Consider the following 18,221-nt stretch of genomic DNA (forward strand, 5'->3'; position numbering starts at 1 on the left):
CATATGTATATGTATAACTGATTAAATTTGTTATAAAGCAAAAAATTAAATAATAAAAACATAATAATAATAATCACATACTGGGCTTCCCTGGTGGCGCAGTGGTTGAGAGTCCGCCTGCCGATGCAGGGGACACGGATTCATGCCCCAGTTCAGGAAGATCCCACATGCCGCGGAGCGGCTGGGCCCGTGAGCCATGGCCGCTGAGCCTGCGCATCTGGAGCCTGTGCTCCGCAACGGGAGAGGCCACAACAGTGAGAGGCCCGCGTACCGCAAAAAAAATAAATAAATAAAAATAAAAAATTAATCACATACATTAAAAAAAAAAAAAAAAAGGTTCCAAGAAGAGGTAAATAAAACCCAATTGGGGTTGTACCAGAGAGCAAAATCAAGACTAGCATGAGCAACACTGACTACTTTAAAACACAGGAAGAGATACCTTCAAAGATCTGAGGAAAAACAAATTTTAACCTGGAATTCCATATCCAGTCAAACTACCATTTAAATAGAAGAAAAAAATAAAGAGCTTCAAAAATGCAAAGGCTCCGAAATTTTACTCTTAACAATTCTTTCTTAGTATGTACAAACAAGGGATTAAACAAAGAATGGGGAAGCCTGTGTAAAATAATTAGAAGCAAAACTCTCTTCATAAGGCAGGCTTGAAAGATTACACCCTCAGTTAGAAGGGTGCATAAGCAAATAATAATGATAGTAAAACTTTAAAAAAAAATAAATCAATTAGCATAGAAAAAAAAAACTGTCACTCCCTGGTTTCAGAGTGAGGGAAAAAATTTTCTCCTGAGAAGTTTCAAATACAGGTTAGCCTATAAGGTAAACTCTAAATCAACAACTGCCGTTCTAAGAAACACCAAACTAAAAATTAACATCAGTGAATTTTCACTGGTGGTACCTGACAGAAGCAAGGGCAAAATACTCTTTGGAGGCTTGTTTCCAAAAACCAGGTCTGGCAGGGTTCATAGTTAAAGCCCTAGTAAACACACTCAAACTCCAAAACTATAAAACACTGGAGAACACCATCTACAATAATCAGGAATAGGCAGAAGCAAGTAATAGTAAAACAGGACCTCAAGAACTTTAGATAATGGAATTATCAACTATAAATATGAAATCAGTACACTTCAGATATTTAAAAAATAAAAAGTAAAATGAAAAACAAGAAAACAAAGCAAACTCAGCTAAATGTAATTTAAGGGAAACCATTTATAGTAAAAACAAAATATAAAATATATCAGAATAACTCATAAAAGACGTGCAAGACTTTGCTAGGAAAAAAGCTATATAATATTCAAAAATAAAAGATTTAAGCAAATGGAAAGGCATGCAATGTTTCTGAACAGGCAGATACCATATTGTAAAGATAGCATTTTCTCCCAAATTAATCTATATATTCAAAGCAATTCCAACAAAAATGCTGACAAGTTTTTAAAATGAACTTTCACAACATGATTCTAATGTGTTTAAGAGCTAAAAGCCAAGATCAGTCAAGATAATCTTTAAGATGAACAAGGTATATGTGGAGGCGGATGAAATTACCTTAATGAATAACAAAGTTTACTATAGCTTTATAATAAGCAATAAAGGCAGAAAAATGGGGGGGGGAAAACTGATTTTTAAAAAACCTCTCATATATCAAAAGACAGCTCTCTAAAGAGTAAAGGAAAAAGTCAAGTGTATTAGTTTATTGCTGTGTAACAAACTACCCCAAAACTTAATGGGGTAAAACAATAATTCCTTATCTTTCAGTTTCTTTGAGTCAGGAATCTGGGAGTGATATGGCAAGTGGTTCTCTCTGAGACTCTAATGAGGTTGCAGTCAGATGTCAGCCAGGACTGCAGTCACCTGAAAGCCTGACCATGCTGGAATATCCACCTCCAAAGTGGCCCATTCCCATGGCTGGGACGTTGGTGCTGGATGTTAAAAGACCCCAGTTCTTTACAGAACTGCAAGAGTGATAGTTGTTTTCGCCTAGAACAAGGAATCCAAAGAGTAAGGAAAAAGCTGTATACCTTTAATGAAGCCTCAGAAGTCACTGTTAATTCTGCTATACTCTCTTGGTCACCCAAACAAGCTCTGAGTCCCTGTGAGCAGAGACTAAAGAAGGGTGTGAATACCAGAAGAGAAGAACACTGGGGCCACCTCAGAGGCTGGCTACCACACTAAGCCATAGTAGGCTAAGAATAAATCTTCAATTTACATAACCAACAAAGGATGAGTATGTAGACATTATCAAGAATTCTTGTAAATCAAAACAAAAAAACGTTAGCAAACTAAAAAAAATATAAGACATGTGGACAAGTAATTCACAGAAGCAACAACATAAATCGCACGTAACAAGCATTCAAAAAGTATTTGTCCAGGGCTTCCCTGGTGGCGCAGTGGTTGAGAGTCCGCCTGCAGATGCAGGGGACACGAGTTCGTGCCCCGGTCCGGGAGGATCCCACATGCCGCGGAGCGGCTGGGCCCGTGAGCCATGGCTGCTGAGCCTGCGAGTCCGGAGCCTGTGCTCCGCAACGGGAGAGGCCGCAACAGTCAGACGAAAAAAAAAAAAGATGTATTTTTCCCTAGAACCACATAATTCATGCTATTTACGTATCATAAAGGCATATAATTTAAATATTTTTCTAAAAATGATGCATTTATGTTCATTCATCCTTGTTTTTTCCCACTTCCCCTTGAGACCAATGTCCATTCTGGAAGCTGGCTAAGGATGAAGGTACAATTTGTGGCCACAGAGGAGACACAGATTAATGTATCCAACACCATGATCCCAACCTCAGAACTTGTCCTCTGGAAAATAAAATGATAGAACTCAGTCAAGCAGTAATATATATGAAAAAAAAATCAGCAGATCTACAGCACGCTATTTACAAAAGGTCAATTTTAGTTATTAAGTACTTTTTTCCTCTTTACATTTACATTTTGGGCAAGCTCTTTATGAACTGTGATGGGTACCCCAAAATGAAGGACTATAAATGCATGAATCTGCCACCTTCTACTATTCCATGGTCTGACGCTCTTCCTAATGACTTTACATTATCACTTGGTTATAGCCCCTTTAAAGAAGCAGGTCTCTGGACTTCCCTGGTGGCGCAGTGGTTGAGAGTCCGCCTGCCGATGCAGGGGACACGGGTTCGTGCCCCAGTCCGGGAAGATCCCACATGCCTCAGAGTGGCTGCGCCCGTGAGCCATGACCCCTGAGCCTGCGTGTCCGGAGCCTGTGCTCTGCAACGGGAGAGACCACAACAGTGAGAGGCCCGCGGACCGCAAAAAAAAAAAAAAAAAAAAAAAGCAGGTCTCAAACTTTTTGGTCTCAGAATCCCTCTTACATTCTTAATCATCAAGGACCTAAAAAGCTTTTGTTCAGATGGGTTTTATCCATCTATGTGTACAGTATTAGAAATAAAAATTGAGGATTTTAAAATATTTTATTTAATATTGTAATAAATAATTGTTAATAGCAAGTTAATAATCTGTTTCCTTAAAAGTAAATATTTTATTAATTCATTTAAAAATAAACACATTAAAAAATAATAAATAAAAATAAACACACTGCATGTTTAAATAACATTTTTAACAGAAATAACTAATTTCCAAAACCAAAAAATTTTTTAGTAAAGAGTGGCACTGCTTTCACTTTTAAATCTCTTTAATGTTTAGTTTAATAGAAGATGTCTGTATATATGCTTTTGCATTTAATCTGTTGTGAGAGATTGTTTTCTTCGAAGACTATAAAGAAAACTTGGCCTCATATAACCATGTACTTAAGAAAAGGGAAGAGTATTTTAATAGTCTTTTCAGACAATCTGTGGATATTCTTCTTTGATACACTCAAAAAATTTAAAGTGTTTTTATTTATCTCTTAAACATCAGTTGCAATGTGAAATTTCAAACTATAGAGATGAACTTTTACTACACCCTTACATTAAAATCTGTTGGTCTACTTTGCACTTTGAATCTTTTTCTTAAGCCTGATTTTGTAACATGATGCATTGGTCATTTGGGAAATACTGGTTCACTATGTAGATCTTCCAAATGTTGACATTTCATTGCACAATATCAAAAAAAAAAACACTGTTAATATCACTACCAATCTCATCAGAAAAGGCTTTAAATATTGAGAAGCTGTCAAGCTCATGGTGGCATATACAGGTTTCCCAAAAATCCTAATTTTCATTTAAAAGCTCAATTTTTGTCATTGGCAACATATAACAACATCAGTTGTTTCTCTTGAAGTGACAAGGCTCAATTCATTCAGTTTTAAGAAAATATCTGCCAAATATCCATTCTTGAAAAACACAGTTTGTTACTCATTCTTTCAAGTAAAAATTATTTTCCAAGAAAAAAAGCAGCTAATTCAACTTGGAATTCAAACAACTGCACAAGTACTTTTCTTATTGCACTTCCGTCTGCAGCAGAAGCACTTTATGCATTATCCCATTTCTTCACACAGAATATTAAGGATAGAGATTTTAAAAATAGGGACGTCCCTGGTGGTCCAGTGGGTACGACTCCGTTCCCGATGCGTGGGGTCCAGATTCAATCCATGGTCGGGGAACTAGATCCTGCACGCCGCAACTAAGAAGTCCGCATGCCACAACTAAGACCCGGTGCAGCCAAAATAAATAAACTAATTAAAAAAAAAATTTAAAAACAAGTTTCACTGCTTCATCAAGGACATAAAAGTAAAACTAACGTAATTTTTGTTGGTGGCGGTGGTTTTACTCTAAGTATGTGATGGTAAAGTTACAATAACTTTTAGAGTGCTTCGGAGGCACTATCTTAATTCCTGCTAAGGTGCCAAGCAGTCTTACCCATCATTGCTTTTGTATTATTTATACAAATGTCAGAACAGTGAATAAGGCAAATAATGAATCAGTGTTATAATGAAAACAGTTTCAACTCTGCCAACACCTGAAAGGGTATCAGAGACAATCCCCCCTACCCCCCAACTCAGAGTTTCATGGACCAACTTTGAGAATCTACTTTAAGGTACTATTCTCATTTAGTGTCTGCTAAGAGGAGTATATATAAGGAAATGAAAAGCAGTTAGACTCCCCTAACTGAAATTTTTGGTGTACAGATATTAGACCTTGTAAAAACTTAGGATTTAGAACATTAGTTTACAAGTTTTTACACTGTAAGTTTTAGGCAGCTGAAGAGAGGTTTGGAATACAAATGACTTTGTCTGGTGTGCTGTACTTCATTAGATGTCAGAAAAACCTAGAAAAACACCAACAATTTGCCTTCCTGCCTCTTCTTTTCTGCTTACTGTGAGATAGAGGTAATCACAAAGGCAACAGCAGTACAATTTATTGGGGGCTTACCAGGCGCCAGGCACTCTATGAAGCAATTTACAATGTATTAACTCATTTAATCCTCACAATTAACACTATGAAATAGGTATTATTATTAGTACTCTCAATTTATGGATGTTAAGTAACATCCAGTCATTCTAGTAGTATATAGAGCTCAAAAATGAATGCTGGCAGTCTGACTACTGAATTGTGTACATTTCACCAACCACAATGCCATAAGATATTAAAAAGTGTTTTTCTTTGATACGTCTTTAGTGACTGATTGCTGATGACTATGTTATCATTCAAAAACTCAAGCATGTTTATGTCAAACAGAGCATTAGAGAAAGTAGGACCTAAAAAAATCCCGAAACAGATAAGCCACACCCAGAACTAGCAAACTGTTAAATATTACATGTACTCCTGGGACAAGAACTTCCAAGAGCTCAAACAGATGATTCCCCTGAGTGGCTCACCATGCTCAGTGATAAAACAGAACCACTGTGAGGAGGTGCTCTTCACACTATACCCAGAGGTATTTCCTCCCACTTACCACATGACTGTTGCCATCTCAGACTTTCCACAAAAAGTTGAAGATTCAGAAGCAGAATCATTTTTCTACGTTGATTATTCCCCACAAAAGGTAAGAATATTAAACTTATGTAGATGTAAAAAGTTAGCATAAAAGACAGTAACAGAATCACAGAGAATTTTACTGGATAGGAGCTCAACTTCATATTGCAAACCTGGAGAGGCTGTCTAGGTGAATTGCCCAAGGCTACACAGCATATTAACAGCAGAAACCAATGCAAGTTACTCCCAGTCCAGATAATCATCCACATCACCATGCTGTCTATGCCTTACTACAAAAGTCTCACCTCCTTCAAGAGTTCATTTGAGAGGTTGTTCAGATGCATCAATACATATTTGTATTTTTACTGATACATTATAGATTTGTACATACCCACTACTGATAACTATTCTGACTGAACCTGAAATAAACCTAAAAAAAATAAAATAAAAATCACAAAAGCACTTTAAAAAGCTCACAACTGAGATTCAACAAATACTAACTAAATTATATATTTTGATTTTCCTAATATTCCAACAGCACATAAATCAGTCTTTCTCCTCAAAATATTTAAATCCATGTCTCTCAAAGTGTGGCAGGTTCCAGAATCAGAATCACATGATACTTGTTAAAAATTCAAATCCTAGTGTCATCCTCAAGTCAATTGAAACAGTCTCTGAAACTCCCAAAATGGTATTTTAAAAAGCTCTCCAGATGATTCTTATTCATCCAAAAGCTATTTATTGAACATTCACTCTACAATATTCTAGTGGGAAACAAGGAACAAACGAGTAAACAAAAACAAGTAAACATTCTGGATTTTAGTTGTCCTATGAAGAAATAAAGGTAATATGTCAAAGAGTGACCTGGAGGACTACAACTGTCCCTCAGCAATCTCAGGGGATTGGTTCCAAAACCCCCATCAGATACAGAGAGCCAACTGTACCTTAAAAGAGGCAGCCAGACACAGAATTTTCAGGGCAGTGAAAATACTGTGTATGATATTATAATGAGGAATACATGTCATTATACATTTGTTCAAACCCTCAGATTGTACAACACTAATAGTGAACCCTAACATAAACTGTGGACTCTGGGTGATTATGATATAGGGCCATCAACTCGAAAAAATATACCACACTAGTGAGGGATGTTGATAATGGGAGAAGCTATGTAGGTCTGGGGAGAAGGAATATATGGGAAATCTCCATATCTTCCGTTTAATTTTGCTGTAAACCTAAAACTGCTCTTTAAAAATAAAGCCCTAAAAAAAAAAAAAAAGTGATCAAGAGAAGATCTTTTTGCAGAGGCAACATTTGAAGTGAGGAGCCCTTCACTTAAAAACAGTGGTTCTCTTGGGGTTTTCCTGGTGGCGCAGTAGTTAAGAATCCACCTGCCAATGCAGGGGACATGGGTTTGAGCCCTAGTCCGGGAAGGTCCTACATGCCACAGAGCAACTAAGCCCCTGTGACACAACTACTGAGTCTGCACTCTAGGGCCCACATGCCAGAACTACTGAGCCCACGTGCCGCAACTACTGAACCCCGCATGCCTAGAGCCCGTGCTCTGCAACAAGAGAAGCCACCGTAATGAGAAGCCCGTGCACCGCAACGAAGAGTAGCCCCCGCTCACCGCCACTAGAGAAAGCCCGCACGCAGCCATGAAGACACAACACAGCCATAAATACATAAATAAATAAATTTTATATATATATAAAAAGAATAGTGGTTCTCAAACTTAGTGTGCATCAAAATCACCTAGAGGACTTACTAAAAATGATTTCTGGTTAGAAGGTCTTGAGTGGGGCCCAAGAATTTGCATTCCTAACAAGATTGCAAATGATGCTGATGCTGCTAGTCCAGAAACCACACTTGGAGAATCATCGATCTAAAGGGAACACCTAAAGGGTTTGAATAACTCTGGTGTGTTAGAGAAACAGAAAAAAAGTCCATTAGAAGGGAGGGTAATGTCATTGTTTCGGGACCACTTAAGATGGCAAATTAAACTACTGTCTATGGATACCCAGACCAGAAATGGAATCACAGGTTGTTCAATAATACCTTACATTTGCAAAGCATTTCACAGTTTATAAAAGCATTTTCACTTTCATTATTTAATACGATTTAGTGAGATATAAGTGAAGGACTATTAGCTACATGTAGAGATAAAGAAACTGAAGGACAGGGCTTCCCTGGTGGCGCAGTGGTTGAGAGTCCGCCTGCTGATGCAAGGGATATGGGCTCGTGCCCCGGTCCGGGAAGATCCCACATGCCACAGAGAGGCCGGGTCAGTGAGCCATGGCCGCTGAGCCTGCGCTTCCGGAGCCTGTGCTCCGCAATGGGAGAGGCCACAACAGTGAGAGGCCCGCGTACCGCAAAAATAAATAAATAAATAAATAAAGTGTGGCTCAAAGTGTGCAATTAATCAAAGAAAAAATACGATTTAAAAGAAACTGAAGGACAGAAACATGAACCTGAGGGAACCAGAAAACAATTAAGGGGCAGAACTATGTCCCCTGACTCCAAATCCAGTGTTACTTCCAGAACAGCATGTTCGATTTTTTTAAACAGCAAAGCAAAGGATACATACAGGAGTTAATACTAAGTTACTTTCTAGACTCCCTGCCTAAAAACATGATGGCTTCCAGACTTAAATTTGTTTTAGATACCAGTTAGAAAGCAACACTGCCTTAAAATTGACAGTATTTAGTCCCATCTACTTATTTCTCCTAGTTCAAAAACAAAAGATGGAGAAATGAAGAGGGAATTTACACACTATTATTCTCTCTCCTGCATAAGCAACACAGAGCTAATTTCATAACCTCAGTGCCTCAGCCACATCAATCAAACACAATTTTCATCTTGTGTTTACTCTAAATCTCTCACCTAATCCAGGTTCCCACAAGAACACTGAATCCTACATGTCTTACTACACTCAGTGAGGCCATGAGCAGTTAGTTATACACCCATTATCCACCCTCTATAGACCCATTATCATTTAGAATCTTCTCCATCAATCAAACCGTTACTCTTAACATTCTTACCTGCAGATCTCAATAATACTTCAAACCCCAAACTGAAATCACTATATCGTCCCTCCACCCCCCACACACCTGCTTCTGTGCCTGAATTCTTTTATCTGCATTAATAGCACTGCCACCCATCAAACAAGAAACCTGGAACTTGGCCTAGACACGTGTGTCTCTCTCACTCCAATCTCACTTGGCCTCTCATATCCATTCCCACAGCTACTTACAATTAGTTACCACTAACAATAAACTAGCTGCCATTTCACTAATAACTAGCACGTACTAGTCACTTAACACACTTCATTCTATCAATAACTGTATGAGGTAGGTAATTTTGTCCTTGTAAAATTAATCTGTCCAAGTAACAAGTAGGAAGTGACAAAGCAGGCATCCAAACTCAAATGTTTCTCCCAAAGTCTATACCTTTCCCCCATACCAAAAACACTTCCTTCTTTAACACCTTATATCAGTCCTTTACTACCTACTCCAAATGCTAATTTCTCCCCTAGATTACTGCCAGGATTCTCCTAACTGGCCCTGCCTTGGATCTTTTCTTCCCTTACCCTTCAATGTGCCCCCCAGTGATCTTTCTAGATCACAAATGTGATCCTTTTATCTTCCTGATATAAAAATCTGTTAAGGACTCCCTTTAATCTATCTACACTGTACAGGATACATTCTACAGGATGAATCCCAAACCCTTTAGTACAGTTCCACAATCCCTTCCTTACCTGAAGTTCCAAAATTCAAAAGCTTTGAAATTTTAAAGTTTTTTCATAACTCTGCAACAAAACCCACCCTGAATTGCAGGAGGTTATTCGTCTATCCCATTAGAATGATATTCACTGTAGAAACATTAATATTTGATAATGAGTTGTTAACCCAGACCCCGCTGGAGTGTTAGAGACCTTACCAGGAAAAAGAAAAATTTCCAACCTATTCTGATGTCTAAAACACACCTGGTCTCAAGGGTTTCAGATAAGGCACTGCAGACCCCCTACCTATTCAGCCCATCAAACCAACTTAATTTCCACCAATCACCTTACACATCGCTTAGCTCCAGGGATGTGTAAGGTGCTCTGTGCCCTGAAAACTCTCCAACCCAGGGAGCTACTCATCCTTCAAGAAACCTACTCAAGGGTTTCCTTTCAGTGAAGTTTCCTTGACCTTCTCTTGATTGTGCCACAACCACTGTACCAAGGACCCACCTCCACTGCTGTACCTTACATGTTTGTTTCCCCTATGTTGGACTGTGAATGAGCTCTTCATGGAGTATTTTATCCAATTCTATCTAGCACAGTATCCGGAACACTAAGTGTTCATTAATGTACAATGAACTGAAATTCATGCCCAGTTCTCCCTCACTCCCAATTCCCTTCAAAGTTCATTTCTCCTTCACCCCTAAACCTCAAGATTTTTCCCTACCCATGCAGGCCCCTCACAGCTATTTTGCTTCCAGAGTTCCTCCTTCTCAATGTCATCCTATAATTACTCTCTACCAGACGCCTTCTCGTAGCCCCAAATTCTCTAATGCCCTTTAACCTCCCTAGTCCTTCTTTCCCCTAGCTTTGAACAGATCAAATCCTCTCCCTCTAAGGCAATTCATCCTCAGTGCCCTTATCTCTTAACTACTACCTCAACACCTCTCGCGCCTAGGCCTTCCCTCCAAAATGCTTCTCACAAGCGGATTCCCAGACCCCCTCTTCTCTCGCAGTCCGTTCCACCCGCTCCCGAACCTGCGCTCGGCCAGAGTCCACCCCTTCCCGGCCCGTATCCGCACATCGCGAACCTCCCCTGCAGCCGGTGTCCCCTCCCCCAGCCTCCCGCAGCCGGCACCCCTCCCTTCACCCTCCCCGTATCTCTGGAGGTCCAGCTTCTCGGGAAACTGTCCCAGGAGTGTCTTTCACCTCAGACCCCTTAGGATTACGCCGGTCCGAGCAGCCCCGGGCCCGAACACCTCCGTCCCCAGATCCTCCTCGGCACCGCGAATCCCCTTCGGCCCAGACCTCGGGTCGGGCCTCCCGCTCACCTTGCTGGATGTCGCCGTTGCTGCCCCCCGGGATGGGCACGTTGAGTTGGCGCTCGGGCTCCGGCAGACAGCGCAGGCAGAAAGAGTGAAGACAGGGCAGCAGCTTGGGCTCCGCCTCACGCCGGCTCTGCAGGCTCTGCTGACACACGGCGCAGGTGTCCAGGAGCGAGGCTGGCGGTCCTGGAGGCGGCCCCGCCGAGGGACCCGGAGCAGGAACCGAAGCCGGAGCTGGGGCCGGCGTCGATACCGCCCCCCCGAGAATTCCAGAGCCCACTGAGGCTGCAGGGGCTGAGGCAGCCGGGGCCGAGCCCGAGGAGGCCGCGGCCACCCCCTCGTCGTCGGGCCCGGCCGCGCCGCTCTCCGCGCCGGCCCTGCCGCCTTCCTCCTCCTCCTCCTCCACCAGCACCGCGGCGAGAGGCGGCTCCGCCTCCTGCGCCGCGGGCCCGGCGGCCCCGGCAGTTACCGGCGCGCTGCTGCTGCCCCCGCCGCCGCTCTCAGCCTCGCCACCGCCTTTGTTTTCCGCCATGTTTTCCTCTTTGAACCCGCCGGACCGCCCCGCGCCGCCCGCCGCCGCCGCCGCCGCCCCCAGCCCCAGCCGCAGCCGCAGCGAGAGCGGCCACCGAGAGCGAGCAGGCAAGCTAACGAAGAAACGAGAACGCGCGCGCACGCGGCGCCCCGACCCTCGCGTCGCGCGGTTGCAGGAGGGCGGGCGCGGCGCGCGCACGTACGCACGGACGTCCTCCGGAGGGAGGCGGGAACTTGGGGCGCGGGCGCGCAGACGTCCTGGTCGCCCTTCCTGACCTCAGTGGCCGGCGCGTGGAGTCCGCCCCGTTGCAGTTCGGCTCGCAGTGAGCGTTTAAAGTCAGAGGCTCTCGACGCTGAACTACCTTTGGTCGAGGTGGTTAAGAGCTCGGCCGCGGCGATGGTGCAGGGAAGAGCGGGCAAGGGTGGGAGGCCGGGGCTGGTTCCTCAGTAGTGTCTCTAGGGCGGCGAGGTCCCCAGAGGCGGGCGCGTCTCCGCCGAAACCTCACTCGGCGCGGGGTCAGACGCCTTGGCCTCCTGGCTCCGAGGTGCCGACCTCCTGGGTCTCTGTGCTTTAACTGGCCACGTTCCTTTGGATGGTTGTGTCTCAGGGGAGCAGTAAAATTAGGATTTTTGTTTTTGACTGGTGGCGTACCAGAAATAGGCTGAAAAGACCCAGAGAGGAAAAACAGCTATTTTAACAGCTATTTTTAGCTTCTTAAGGTGATTGATTCTCTGACGTTGCTACGCTTCAGAAAACCAATCAACTGAGAAGCTTTTTCAAAGCAGAGCTGTTCCAGGACCACACCCCAGACCTACATCAGGAAATGGGGGTGAGCTCATGAATGTTGAAAGCGCTTTGGCTGATTCTGATGTGCGTCAGTTTAGGGAGTCACGATCTAACCAATATTATGTCCTGAGAGTCTCACTTAGTGCCCTGGCGGGAGTTGGGTTGCAAATGCCTTAACAGTGTCGGTAATAGACGCTTTCAGGAAGGGTCTTTATTGAGAAACAAGTACTACGGCTGTTTTAATGTTAGGATTGTGAAGTGCTTTCCTCTTCTGACAGTGTTCCCAAGAAACCGTTATTCTTGAGCTGGTAAAAGTCCTTAAAAGAAACCACCTCGAAACATTTTTCATTTATTCGTTAAAAAATAGTGACCTCGGGCTTCCCTGGTGGCGCAGTAGTTGAGAGTCCGCCTGCCGATGCAGGGGACGCGGGTTCGTGCCCCGGTCCGGGAAGATCCCACATGCCGCGAAGCGGCTGGGCCCGTGAGCCACGGCTACTGAGCCTGCGCGTCCGGAGCCTGTGCTCCGCAACGGGAGAGGCCACAACAGTGAGAGGCCCGCGTACCGCAAAAAAAATAAAAATAAAAAAAAAATAGTGACCTCTTACTATGAGTCAGGTAGTGTTTTAGAGATGCTAGGATTACAGCAAAGAGCAAAGGAGATCCTTACTTTCGAGGAGTTTGCAATCTGGAGGAAGAGTGACATAAATATATGCAGGGAGGGATAAATGCTATGAAGGAAAAAAAGCAGAGTAAAAGAGATTAGAGATGATTGGGGAAGGCCTCGGCTGATAGGTGAAGAAGCTTATGGTTCTCTTGCAGAAAGAGTGTTCCAGGCAGAGGAACAAACAGTAAGTACGAAGGGCCTGAGGCACAGTCTTGGCTTGTAAGTGGAACAGCAAAGAGTCTGTGTGGCTGGAGTGGCTTGAAGGGGGAAAGAGTAGTAGAATATGACATAATAGAATTAAAGGGGCCAGGTCATATACAGAAATGGCCTTCAACTTTTTAAACTTCTGTGCCCTGGAAAAGAACTTTGAAAAACTATTTTCTCCCTCGAACATTATAAGTTGACTCTTAACATTTTTCATCAGGAGTGTAAATAGTTGCAAAGAGTGCCATTTCTGACATTTTGCAATACCAACATTTTTTAATTGTCACATTACTTTTAAATCTATTCAATGGAAAGGTAAACAAGTAGTTTAACAAACATCGTCATCCATTTTATTTTTTTTTATTTTTTTTATTTTTTGGTACGCGGGCCTCTCACTGTTGTGGCCTCTCCCGTTGCGGAGCACAGGCTCCGAATGCGGAGGCTCAGCGGCCATGGCTCACAAGCCCAGCCGCTCCGCAGCATGTGGGATCTTCCCGGACCAGGGCACGAACCCATGTCCCCTGCATCGGCAGGCGGACTCTCAACCACTGCGCCACCAGGGAAGCCCTGTCATCCATTTTAAAAGTACATGATCAAAAATGTTCTATTTCATTAAATAAATATTAAACATGAAAAGTAAAATGTTAATTGGGACTGTCTTTTAATGAGATGACATATTTTTTTTTAGTTTGTGTAGGCATGGATGTATATAACATTACTAGGAAGAGATAAAGTCCTGTATCAATTCCATTTTTCATTTTTATTGACATAAGCACTGCATTAAAAAATGCATGTATACATATGTGTATATATATGAATTAATATAAAATTAAATATCTTAAAACTATCCTTGTGTACCCTTTGGAAAAATTTCCTCCACTGTAGTACCCGAATACTCATACTCCAGTTTTAAGATGCTGAGTGAGATAGGAAATCTTGGATGAGTTTTGATCAAAGACTCAAAGTTGTGAAAAGAGTCACTGTGGCTGTTTACTGTAGAAATGACTTGTAGGGGGTCAGAGTGGAAGAAGGAAGACCAGTTAGGCTGCTAATACAATAATATTTCAGCCAAGGAATAATGGTGGATTGAACCAGAGTGGTATCTGTACAGGTGGTGAAAAATAAGGTGTATATATAATAAAGAGCAATAAAGACTTTTCTCCAAATTCACTTCAAAAAAACAAATTAGTGGACCAAATTTCTCAACCAAAATCTTTGTTTCCTTGCATTATTCTTAATCTTTTGATGCCTGCTACCACTTGCCTTTATTAAAATCTAGTACAAGGGAATTCCCTGATGGTCCAGTGGTTAGGACTTCATGTTTCCATTACAGGGAGCATGGGTTTGGCACATGTCACACAGCACAGCCAAAAAAAAAATATATATATATATATATATACTATAAAAATCTAGTATAAAAGTGCTTGGTTTTTTTAACACTTAAAAAATTTTTATTTATTTACTTATTTATTTTTGGCAGCATTGGGTCTTCATTGCTGCGTGCAGGCTTTCTCTAGTTGCAGTGAGCAGGGACTACTCTTCGTTGTGGTGCGCGGGCTTCTCATTGCAGTGGCTTCTCTTGTGGAGCACGGGCTCTAGGCGCGTGGGCTTCAGTAGTTGTGGCACACGGGCTCAGTAGTTGTGGCTCACAGGCTTAGTTGCTCTGCAGCAAGTGGGATCTTCCCGGACCAGGGCTCGAACCTGTGTCCTCTGCATTGGCAGGCGGATTCTTAACCACTGCACCAACAGGGAAGCCCAAAAGTGTTGTTTTTGAAAACGATATAATTTTATAGAGAGCAAACTATCCCCCCACCAATATAATTTACTGTGTGCTCTGAGAATGCAGTGCCTGGAATTAAATTGTCATGGAGTACTTGGGGACATTGAATCAGCTACATTCTCGATTTGCAATGGGAGCCCAGAAATCTTGCAGGAGAAATTGTGAAATCCTAAGGCTGACGTATGATATGGACACACCTGTCTGATGGAGAGACTGCATTGCATGGAGGTTGAGTCTGTGCTGGAGCCAGAATGCCTAGTTTGAAAACTCGTTCTACCACCTAGCTGTGTGATTTGGGGTAACTTACTTCGCTTGCCTCAGTTTCCTCATTTGTAAAAGGACTTTTGTTACTAGTAGGATCTATTTCAAGGTTGACAGTTAAATATTTGTAAAGTGCTAACCGTATCTGACGCGTGGTAAACATGACATGAATGTAAAAGTAGACAGACCTAAAGGTTCATGAAGGGAACAGAACTGGAGGGAGAAACAAAGATACCTCAGAGAGAAATCTCAAGAAGAGAAACCATGCTGTGGGCTGAACTGAGCAGCGAGTATAAGGATCCAGCCATTCCCCTAACCTAGGCTATCTTTTACCCGTGACCCGCTTGCCCAAACATAAGAAAAACAGAGTTCTGAAATAAAGGAGAGCTATCAGTAGATGCCTAGTAGCTCTGCTGTGGAGAAAACTGCCCTGATATTGCTGGTAACCAGAAGTGAAAAGAACTTTACAATTGTCCAGAAAAGAGAAAGAGCACTGGGAATGACATAGCCAGGTGAGCAATGGTGAGAGCACAGCAGGTTGGCAACAGTGAGGCAGAGTAGCCCAAGAATAGCGTGAAGGTTTGCAATGGCTGGTTCTGCCACTCTCGGACAGAGCAACTCTGGTCATCAGCAGGAATGGAAGAGGTCATCAAGACCAGCAGAGGAATGCTGAGCTGCGGTTAAGATCTGGGGCATTTCTGGGGAATCCCAGTGGTTAAGACTCCACGCTTTCACTGCCAAGGGCTCAGGTTCAGTTCCTGGTCAGAAAATTAAGATCCTACAAGCCACGTGGCGCAGCTAAAAAAAAAAAAAAAAAAGATTCGGGGAATTTCTGTTAATGTGCCATATTAGCAATCATGAGTGGGTAAGGCCAGGGGATATAAAGGGGACATCTTGTGATTTAAAGTTCACTTCTCTGAACACAAGTACATAAGCACATGTACCTTGGATTAGCATATCCTTGCACTTAGCAGGAAGTCCAACTTCAGAGCAAGGACCTTCCTAAAGCACATGTCAAAAAACCAAAATTTAAATGGGTGATATTGAGAAGGGCAAGATTTTTGTCCAGAAGTATGCCCAGTGCCACACCGTGGAAAAGAAAGGCAAGCATAATAAATGGTCCTGGATGGAAGACAGGTCAGGCCCCTGGGATTCTCTTACACTGATGCCAACAAGAACAAGGGCATCACCTGGGGAGAAATGTACTTGGAGAATCCTAAGAAGTACATCCCTGGAAAAAAATGATCCTCCCTGGCATTAAGAAGAAGACAGAAAGGGCAGACTTGATAGCTTATCTCAAAGCTTCTAATGAGTAATAGTTGGCCCACTGCCTTATTTTCTTATAAAACAGAAATGTCTCAACTTCTTTTATGTGTAACATATTTAAATTGATCTCATATACCAGAATTCAGATCATGAGTGGCTGAAAGAATATTTTTTTGGATAGTCCTGATTTAAATAAGATGGCTGTGGTTAAATTAATATGATCAGCTTTTTGAATTTTGATAGGAATTCCAGTTCAGCAAGTACTGTTACTGTTTCCCTCTTCTAAAGGTATAATTAGACTTGATTGGTAATATCGAACTTTTCACAACGATGGTGAATGCCATCTCAAAACATATAGGATATTGGTTTTAATTTAGGTTTATAGAACTGATTATATGAGTATAATATTTAAATACTGGGAAAATCGCTTTGTTGTCTCATACAATTGAGCAAGACTCACCTGCATTTCAGTTTGTGTTCATTAGGCTTTAAAGACCTGAAGACAAGGTAGAAATATCCATTTTATCTTTTTGGTCTTAACTATGCCAATCCAAAATTCCCTGTATCCAAAATGTTGCCTTTGGGGAATTCCCTGGCAGTCCAGTGGTTAGGATTCCACGCTCTCATTGCCTAGGGCCCAGGTTCAGTCCCTGGTCTGGGAACTAAGACTCCACAAGCCACGCAGTGCGTCCAAAAAGAAAAGAGAAAAATAAATAAAAATAAATAAATAAGTAAAATGTTGCCTTTTACTTAATGAAAGGCATTTTAGTGTGGTTTATGTAAAATGTCAAAGAATATTTAACACTTCTCACATTTTATAGATGATCTATAAGGTCAGAGGCTTTTAAAAGTCAGTGTGACAAGGTATAATAGCAAGTTAAACTTTGCTTTTAAATCCTTTACTATCTGAGTGAGACTGAGTTATAATTCAGGATTGTCTTTAAACAACTATTCAAAACGACATGAAACTATAAAACTCCTGTATATATGTGATTGGTAATGGTGTCTTTGCAAACTCATTAGTGTATTAAAGTAGAGGAGATATACCATCAGCACAAATTTGTAGATTTTGTGATCATAAGGCTTAAGATAATTAAAAACAAGATCTTAGAACAAATAAAGTTCACTTCTCAGCATTTCATGATGTGCAAAGCACCCTTTGACTTCCAGGTGCCAAGTTGTCTGAGTTTGAGAACCACTAGTACCAAGAAAAGAGGGACAAGTGGCAGAGTTCTGAGTCTAATTGCTAGCTCTTTGGCTTTTCTGTGTTTCTAAGGCCTTCCAGGGGCACATTGTTAATCCCAGTAATAAACAGGACATTTGAACAGCAGTTTACAGTTTACAAAGTGATTTCACACACATTATCTCTAATTCTTGCAACCAGTAAGATACATTCCAATTTAGACACTAAACAGACTTCATAATGTGAATGTACTGTAATATGTTAGCTGTCTGTTCTTACACAATAAGGTTATTTTCAACTTTTTGCTATTATAAACAATACTGGGATAAGCATTGTGATGAATAATACTTTGCACGTCTATAGTTATTTTTTATGACTATTCCTAAAGATAGAATTGCTGATTCAACAAGTATATCCATTGTAAAAATTTTTAATATATAAATTCAAAGGGTTCTTATTAGGTTATTAAATAACTAGATTATGTTTGATGTATTTTGCTACTATAAATAAAGGTAAATTAACCTGCAATCTTTTTTTTCAAATTTGTTTCTCTGTCTAAAGTTCTCTGTTTCCTCACATCCCACTTATTCCTCAATCTAATCTGGCCT

The 18,221-nt window shown here is 41.7% G+C and overlaps 1 protein-coding gene and 1 pseudogene across 2 annotated transcripts in view; one reads left to right on the forward strand and one right to left on the reverse strand.

The window, feature by feature from the left end:
* TRIM33 (tripartite motif containing 33) overlaps nucleotides 1-11,505 on the reverse strand; it is a 161,635-nt gene extending 150,130 nt beyond the window's left edge. For both annotated transcript variants that reach the window (XM_060090302.1, XM_060090300.1), the window contains exon 1: nucleotides 10,944-11,505. In XM_060090302.1, the coding sequence (XP_059946285.1) occupies nucleotides 10,944-11,469 (526 nt within the window). In that variant the 5' untranslated portion in view covers nucleotides 11,470-11,505. The remainder of the gene's footprint in view (nucleotides 1-10,943) is intronic.
* Nucleotides 11,506-16,197: 4,692 nt separating this feature from the next.
* On the forward strand, nucleotides 16,198-16,480 carry LOC132481803 (cytochrome c-like; annotated as a pseudogene).
* Nucleotides 16,481-18,221: the final 1,741 nt, after the last annotated feature.

The sequence above is a fragment of the Mesoplodon densirostris genome, chromosome 2 (assembly GCF_025265405.1).
Source record: "Mesoplodon densirostris isolate mMesDen1 chromosome 2, mMesDen1 primary haplotype, whole genome shotgun sequence".
Lineage (NCBI taxonomy): Eukaryota > Metazoa > Chordata > Mammalia > Artiodactyla > Ziphiidae > Mesoplodon > Mesoplodon densirostris.